At 37.0% G+C, this 7,921-nt stretch overlaps 1 protein-coding gene across 1 annotated transcript; it reads right to left on the reverse strand.

Annotated features, from left to right (window-relative positions):
• Positions 1-6: 6 nt before the first annotated feature.
• On the reverse strand, positions 7-7,689 carry LOC118321511. The gene is made up of 5 exons (XM_035652855.1): positions 7,490-7,689; positions 5,765-6,094; positions 3,517-3,654; positions 2,006-2,064; positions 7-1,908 (listed from the first exon to the last, which is right to left on the reverse strand). Exons 1-5 carry the CDS (start codon positions 7,557-7,559, stop codon positions 1,756-1,758), a joined length of 750 nt encoding a protein of 249 aa, XP_035508748.1. The 5' UTR covers positions 7,560-7,689; the 3' UTR covers positions 7-1,755.
• Between the last annotated feature and the right edge of the window lie 232 nt (positions 7,690-7,921).

Below are 7,921 nucleotides of genomic sequence, written 5' to 3' on the forward strand. Positions count from 1 at the left end.
AAAAATAAAGTTTATTGCTATATTTCGACATTCATTGCAAAAATAATGTGTACATTTAAAGAAACAGTTAAGTAGTTTGTGAAATAACAACACCTGACAGGACAAGAAACTTACTTGCTTATTTGCTATTTTACCAACAAGACTATAAGAGCATAGAAGAAGACTTCAGTCTTTGTACAGTTGTGTGCTATTGCACCCACAACAAAAAAACACATCATCATCATCATCATCTAGCTTGGCAGATTATTTTCCTTTCTGAGTAACAACCAACATCCAGGCTGAATAATCAACCTGCTTGCCTGTCGCAGGTGAACATATGTTGAGTTTACATAATACACGCATAACACACATTAATCAATATCAATATGTGGCATTGAGAACATAAATCAATACTTTGTCTGTCAAATATATCAAAACATCAATAAGCACCTGCCAGAAAAAAGAGAGGACATGCAGTGGAAAATGGTAGCGAGATAGTGTCAGATAGTTGTTTTGTTTGTATAAAACTGGTGTGACAGCGTCAAACTGTCACTCTACAGTCAATGGAAAAATCACAAATGTTATCTGTGAACATACAGTACTGTTGAGGTGGTAGCAGAACTTTAATCTATAAATAAAATGTCTCCATTTCCTAAAACTGTTTCATTTCACTTAAGATTCTTAGTTTTGTTTATTTTAACATCGGAAAAGTGATGAGTCAAAACTGTGATAAATGCAACGATGAAAAAACCACAGACAGAAAAGATGAACTGTACCCAACTACTTACTAAACCTGAAACTCAAGGAGTGTGTAAAGATATTACGTCTACTTGCAGAAGATACAAATATTAATAAACAAGTCAAAGTTGTCATGACAGTAAAGCACAAAATTTCTTGTCAGATATAAATGTCATTGAGCTTTGAAGACTAATGGTCTCTGATTGCCTGAATGATTATCATAACATCTGCCATCCCTTTACACCCTCAATCTGGAGACAATTTTAGCCACAGGTGGCTTAAAGGATAAGCCTGCCCTGATTAGATTTTTATTTTCAACAAATCCCGTGAAAAGACTAACAAAACTCAAACAGGAATAAATAGTGCATCTTTAGTGGAGTATTAATACACATTTGGTGCTCCAGTGAGTATTTACAGCAGCAGGATGGTTAATGTGGGATTTAAATCAAACTACAGTGCGTTCATCATAATAAAGGAACATGTCTGAACTTTGTGGCTCAATAATGTGCATTTGGTAGTTTGGGGGCAACAATGGAGCTCTGCGCCACAGAGGAATAAGATATATCAGACTCTGGATGCACAGGAAATGCTAGTAGGATACATTCGTTGTTGGTTTTAGTCTTTTTATGGCATTTGTTAACAATAACAAAAACACATAATCACACCAGACTTAAAGGGTTTAGTGGCCAGATGATCCTGAGACAAATAAAGAGCAAACATAAACCAAAATAAATCGAAAAGTTCCTACTGTAAATCGTGTAGGTTTGTGGTTTGCCACAGCTACTGTCTCAACATTTCAATCTCGAGACCACTAAGAACAAAGTGACACCTACATATGCTTACGACCCATGCAGCAACAGTGACTCTCCCCCTCTAAACTCTTCTGCTCATTATTGTAAAGAGCTGACAGGCTAAGAGGGTTCATTATTGTTTTATGAAAAGTATTTATCATACTTTACAAGAAATATATTTTAAGATTATATAAGTCATCTTGCACTCAAACCAAAGAAGACCAGCTGCTTTGCAAAGAGCTGCATGTCACACACTTCTCTTTTCTGGGAGATAATTGACAGCAGCGTACTCTGTATCACTTGGGTTTATCTCCAAAATTGTTGGAGGTCTCTTGGGAAAGTCCAGGACGCTGTAGATTACTGACTGTCCAGGCACATTCTTGGACGCCTCAAGTGTTTCCTGCAAAGACAGCCAGAGTCAAGTTTAAGAATTACCGTTTTGAATGCTTTGACATTTGCATATTTAAAGACGGGGAAAGATGAGTGTGTTCTCTTACTTGAGTTGTGGGATTAGAGCTCTGTTGTGGTGGTGGTGGTGATGGTTGCTGTTGCTTGTCTGTATAAGAAGCAGAAACGGTGAAATATTGAGTCAGGCAGGCAAATAATCCCCTTAATCACTGCAAGATGTGTGGATTTGATTTACCACTGATCAACATCTATGTTTTGTCATGAAGTCTGTACATTCAAAGTTAGTCAAAGGGAAGTATATCTGAACAGAGCTGAGGTCCGAGGTTTTAGCAAATACGTTAATTCAGGTTATTACATGAGAAGATAAATATTGAAGTAATTCCTGGACTTATTTCATCAAAGTGTGTTTGCCAGGTTTTTGTATCCTCATGCATGTATAAAAACCTTTGCTATTACCTTTGCTTAGCGACCATATCTGTGATATCGCTAGAGACGCTGCGAGGCGTACAGTTTGTCCAGCATATAAACCTACAAATTGTTTTTATATTTCTGCCTTTGCACAAAATAAACAAACAAGCTACAAAGTGTAGAGGTGGTTTCTTAAGTAGGTGTATTAATACATTAATCAGGTTTAAGGTCATAGCATTGCAACAAACATTTATTTTTATCTCAAATATGCACCACTGGTACAATCTTGAAACAGATAAAAGGAAGTTTTCTTTATTATCTGGCATCAACAAGATGTAGAGGAGTACAGTTTATCTCCACCATCTGACAGTTTGCTGAGTTGTTCATAACCTTGCTTGAGCAGCGCTATCTGTGGACAACGGTTGGACCGGGTTAGCATGACATGATACAGGAGTGCACAGTCAGCAAAAGCATGCATTTGTATACACGTACGGGAAATCATCGAGTGTGGTTTCTGAGGTCACGGGGGATGTCAAAATATTTCAAAGAGCAAATGTTCCTACTCAAAGTAGGCCAGAGGGGTTTATCTCTGTCATCAAGTGAAAGCGCATTGGTAATAGTGAACAAATAATGCAAGTGTTGTTTTTTTCCACCCACCCCTCTGTGATAGTAGGCACACTTCAATTTGCATGCATTGAAGGAAGACTTCTTTTCAAAAGCAGTGAATCATCACATGTATCAAAAGGATATGAAACTGCAATCTGGTTTGCATTTTTGAGCATCTTACCACACAACTGCACATTTTTTCCACAGAATAACAATTATTCTTCTCACCTTTACTTTGTTAGCTTGAAAAATGTAGAAAATACTATTAACTGTTATTGTCCAAAACAGATCATTTGTAGATTAAATGTGAACTGGTTCTGGGATTAAATGAATCCCAGTGATAATTAACATCCAATCTTGGATTAAAATGTCTTTGTTTATCAGGTCAAACATAAAGATTATATTTTAAATTTCAAAAATTCAGCTGAGTAAAGAATGAAAATAAGATGAAATTCATATTTCAGGTATTAAAAGTCAATAAGTCAATATTTTGACACAAAATAATATCCCTGAGAACCATGAATTATCAGGTATGGTAGACAAGTGAATCAAGAAGGATATAGGAAAGCAAGGTTCACTACTGTACCTTTGGTTCTCACGAGACACCAGATTAAACCTGGTAGTATTGCAGCCAGCAGCACTACAGGTGAAACCACAAGGACAGTGACGATGAGAGAGGAACTTCCACTGTCTGGTATTGGTGTGCTACTCTGAGAAGGAGGAACTGTAGGAGTTAAAAGGAAATTATGAAAATATACACTCAGTAGTACCATGGCAATAATTGTTCAAAATATACTGAATTACCGTATATATCTCAATAGAAACTGTAGCATTTGACTATATTTTTCCAGTACAATTAATGCAGTATAATCATATTTTATTATATGATATAAAGTAGGCAGTAAAGATAAGACTAACTAATCATGAGCCTATAACCAGCATGGACACTAATACACTGTGGAGTGCCAAATGGCATCTCTGATGTGGGCCGATAAGAAGGTGTAGCAGCTCTAAGTAATCATTATTTGATATTTTCCTTATCGTCAACAATCATGAAAAAGACAAACAATACATTAGTCCATCTCTCACTATTTTCTGACTTCCATTTGTAAGTAAATTCCTTCTTAAATATGTGAATCTTTTTAAATACTCACAAAAATATATGTGGAAAAAAGCCACTAATAGCTTGACATTTGTGGTTTAGAGTGAAATGTCATAAACTTTGGTTTAACACCTGCATAACTAATGAAATCCCCGTCAACCTCAGCTGTACTTTGTGTTTAGTCCTAAGTGGCAAATAACAGCACGCTCACACGCTAAGCTAAGAAAGTGAACAAACAGTGCACCTGCTAAATATAAGTATCTTACAGCAGCAGTTGTATTCAGGGGTGACTTTACTGAAGTGACAAAAACTGCAGTATCGCAAACGGGCCACTTGAGACCGGCTACAGAAGTGAGTCAATCTCCATAAAGCCTCAGATTAAAATGCCCAAATTTACATCACATGTTTACAGCCTGGTACAAAAAATGGTTTTGGTCTCTAACGCTCTATAACTGTACGGAGGGTGAATTTTTACATAACTCACTGGTTTAAATTAAAGGCTTAAAGATGGATGTTATATATACTGTCAATGGTTATGTATGATTAAGGACATGGCCGCTTCAAGTGACAGGTGGGTGCCATCACAGGCGGCTGTTTTCAGTAATCAGGCTTCATTCAGCCCCTTCAGCTCCACCCACGCTCCACATATTTGCCCATTTTTGGATTAGCTAGGAGCCGGCGGAGTCAGGACTGCCAAGATAGTAACGGCCAGAGCCGACCATACTGAGTTCACAACTGCCCTTCAGAAATCAATGGGTGGTGTCATGGAGATGATTGATTATACAGTATTAAACTATGTTGATGATATGAGACAATATACCAGTAGATTTGTAGGTTTGTGGTCTTTATCATTTTAATATTTCTGATTGCATTAGACCTTTGTGGTCAATATTCCAAATCAATAAGCAGGACTGCTTTATGGCATTATTGTTTTTTCAATACCTTTGTCAGGTATTTTATTTGCAGTGTGTGTTAATGTTTTCCATAAATAGTTTCTTAATAGAAACTCTAGTGGGCGCTGAGGAGGTGGAACGAGATGTCCATTAATCCATCTCAGCGTTGGTGGTTCGATCTCCAGCTCATCCTGTCCACATGTTGAGTGTGTGTGTGTGTGTGCATGAGATAAGGTAGGGTAAAAAAGTGCATATATCAGTGTTGCATGTACCATGATAGAAGATTATATCCACAGAGCACATAATAAAGGGATGTCACCCAGTGCAACAATGGACCTCTATGAAACTATAAATATGAAGCTATATCAGCTTTACATGTTAGCAAGCTCACTTCATTGATGATTCAAGTCTTTTTGTTTGCTTTGTTGACAATAAGAAACACATACAATACAACTAGCCTTATCCTATAAAAGATACTGGACCTATAGGACTGGTAAATATGCACTCAACACAATGAGACAAACAAACTCTCTCTCTCTGTTTACAGAGGAAGTGAAGGTGGTCGGCGCTGGGTATCTCTGAACACAGTAAATGAGCACATTGTTGTTCATCTGAAAAAGTTAAAAGAAAGTCACCTTAACAAATAAGTTGCATGTAGCTAATGACTTTAAATTTGTAATGTGTGTAAATCCACCGACCTTAATGAACTAGATTTGTTTACAGAATCAAAAGGTTTTGTCTTCTTGTGGTCACAGATGGACAAAGTTTCCTCCTGTCATATTGATCTGTATTGGTGTAATATCCGATGTAGTGTAGCTTATAATCATAGAGAGGCCTACCTGTGGTGGTGCTTCTGTTCTCCACTTGGACGACCAGCTGCACCTTATCACTTTCTGTGGGGGGTTCTGAGTCGAACAAACTGGCCCAGTAACTTCCACTGTCATTTAATCTTAGATTCATAATTTTCCAAGATACAGATTTATTTTTAGGGTCAATCTTAAATCCTCCTATGCCCTTTGTGTACTGAGCAATCTTTAGCCCTTCTGTTGGGCTTAGGCCTATATAAACCCCCAAATGACTACTTTCTTTTAGGCTGACATTACACATAAATTTGAACCTAAGGATGATGTCGGACCCAAGGTTACCGGTGAAATTCGTTTGGCTGGAGACTGTACGGAGACAAAACAAGAGATGTGTATGAGTAAAGCAATCATTAGAAGCTCTGTCATATAAAAGCAAAACTTTGTAACTAACAAACTGGGCTATAAACGAAGCTGCACTGGCTGTATAATTATTGCTCTCTGCCTTTGTATTCCTCCCCAGGTTGCAGTAACTGCTCTCGGTTTGTTAATCTGTGGGCTCTACAACCTTTCATTCATTACTCCTACTGCATTACCTGCCAGAGCGACACACAGAGCTAATGCTAACATTATTTCAAGTGAAAGTTAACTGGCGAGATAGCCATTATTAGCTTTAGCAAAGGCTAAAACTAAATTATTGGTCTCAGGCTGTCATCATCAAGCTGTTATCATATCTAAGTGAGGAAGTAGTTCAATTCATAAAGCAGAGTAAAAACCTTGCTATCATAAACAGCAGTGTCGGTAACTGCCCTCTCAGCTTTTGACTTTAGTAGAATTAATGTGATTTAATGTGATTAAACTACCTTTAAATTACATTAAATGTATTAAATGTAATAATAAATAATGTATTATATGTATTTCAGCTATAACTATTACTAGTAGGCTGGATATACAGACATGTAGCTAAATAGAGGTAGACTTACAACTAATTCCTATAAAATGTGCCATAAATAATCAAATTAGTTTCAGACTAATTAAAATGTACAAGAAATGTGAGGCTAACATATTTTGTTAGATTTTCTTCTTGCATACAGAAAAGAATATGTATAAGCAATGTGTAATATGTGCATTTTTTATTAGCTGTTAATATGCCAATAATCTTAAGTAAATCTTAAGTGATTAATACTAAAGCATCACATTTCTGTTCACAATTTACGGCCCAGCCTGGAAACTTCAAATCCTTCCACTGTATTTCATAATCTGTTTTCCACGGCATGTGAGGACATAAAGTATGTTATGGATGTAAAAGTCCTGACTCTGAATAAAACATTTAGGATGCTTCCTGTATATCACAATGGTTGCTCAAGTTGTGTAACTACTGTCCCTAACACTGTATTCTGTCTGTTATTACAGACTATACTTATTATAAGCCGGAATCTGTACAAAAGGAAGAATTTAAAGACATAGGCCTAATTTAAACGCTAGTGGACTTTTTAAAACAGCGTTTCAAACTATTAGAAACCATTCATTTGTATTACCTGATTTACATACAGTGTCTCAGTGAGCTTTACTGTAAATATCTTATAAGATTTCACAAGATTACAAAGATGTCTCGATGCCTTAATAACTCAAACACAAACATCCAATCGGGCATAATAACATGTAACAAAGGGAAGAAAAAATTAACCTCTAGCAGGTGAAAACCCACAAAACCTCTGATGTCTTTAAGTTTAAAACATCCACTACCAAAAGAAGACAGCTTACCGTTGAATACCATGTGAGCTACGACGATCAAAACTAACCCAAGAGGCTTTGTGACGATGTTGTCAACCATGATAGAAGAACTGTGTTGCTTGCAGGCCTGGTGAGATGGCCCTTAAGTCTTTGGTTTCACTGATTTTTATGAGCTCCCTTGGTGTGCTGAATCCTCTGGTTTGATATTTCAACTGAAGTAGCAGTTTGTGTGTGCGAGAGGAGGAAACTGTAGACAGGAACTTGGTACAAACACCGATTTATCTACCTACGGCATCACAAGCACCTCCTGTAACGGAAGACTTCAAAGAAGTTCATGGACATGTGGTGCAGACTGTGAGGAACTCAGCTGAAGAGGCTGTCACTCAACCATGTGTGTAAATTCAGGAAGAGCAAATGGTTTCCTTCATTTTTTTAAGGGACATTTTGCATACATTTTACACA

This window comes from Morone saxatilis, unplaced genomic scaffold (assembly GCF_004916995.1).
Source record: "Morone saxatilis isolate NCDOM2014 unplaced genomic scaffold, NCSU_SB_2.0 Contig12, whole genome shotgun sequence".
Lineage (NCBI taxonomy): Eukaryota > Metazoa > Chordata > Actinopteri > Moronidae > Morone > Morone saxatilis.

Bases quoted from the DNA above. Each gene is read 5' to 3' on its own strand.
- LOC118321511 (XM_035652855.1), bottom strand. From the start codon at position 7,559: ATGGTTGACAACATCGTCACAAAGCCTCTTGGGTTAGTTTTGATCGTC. The intron at 6,095-7,489 runs GTAAGCTGTCTT...GTCTCCGTACAG, and splicing joins AGCTCACATGGTATTCAACG to TCTCCAGCCAAACGAATTTC. The intron at 1,909-2,005 runs GTAAGAGAACAC...CTGTCTTTGCAG, and splicing joins GCTCTAATCCCACAACTCAA to GAAACACTTGAGGCGTCCAA.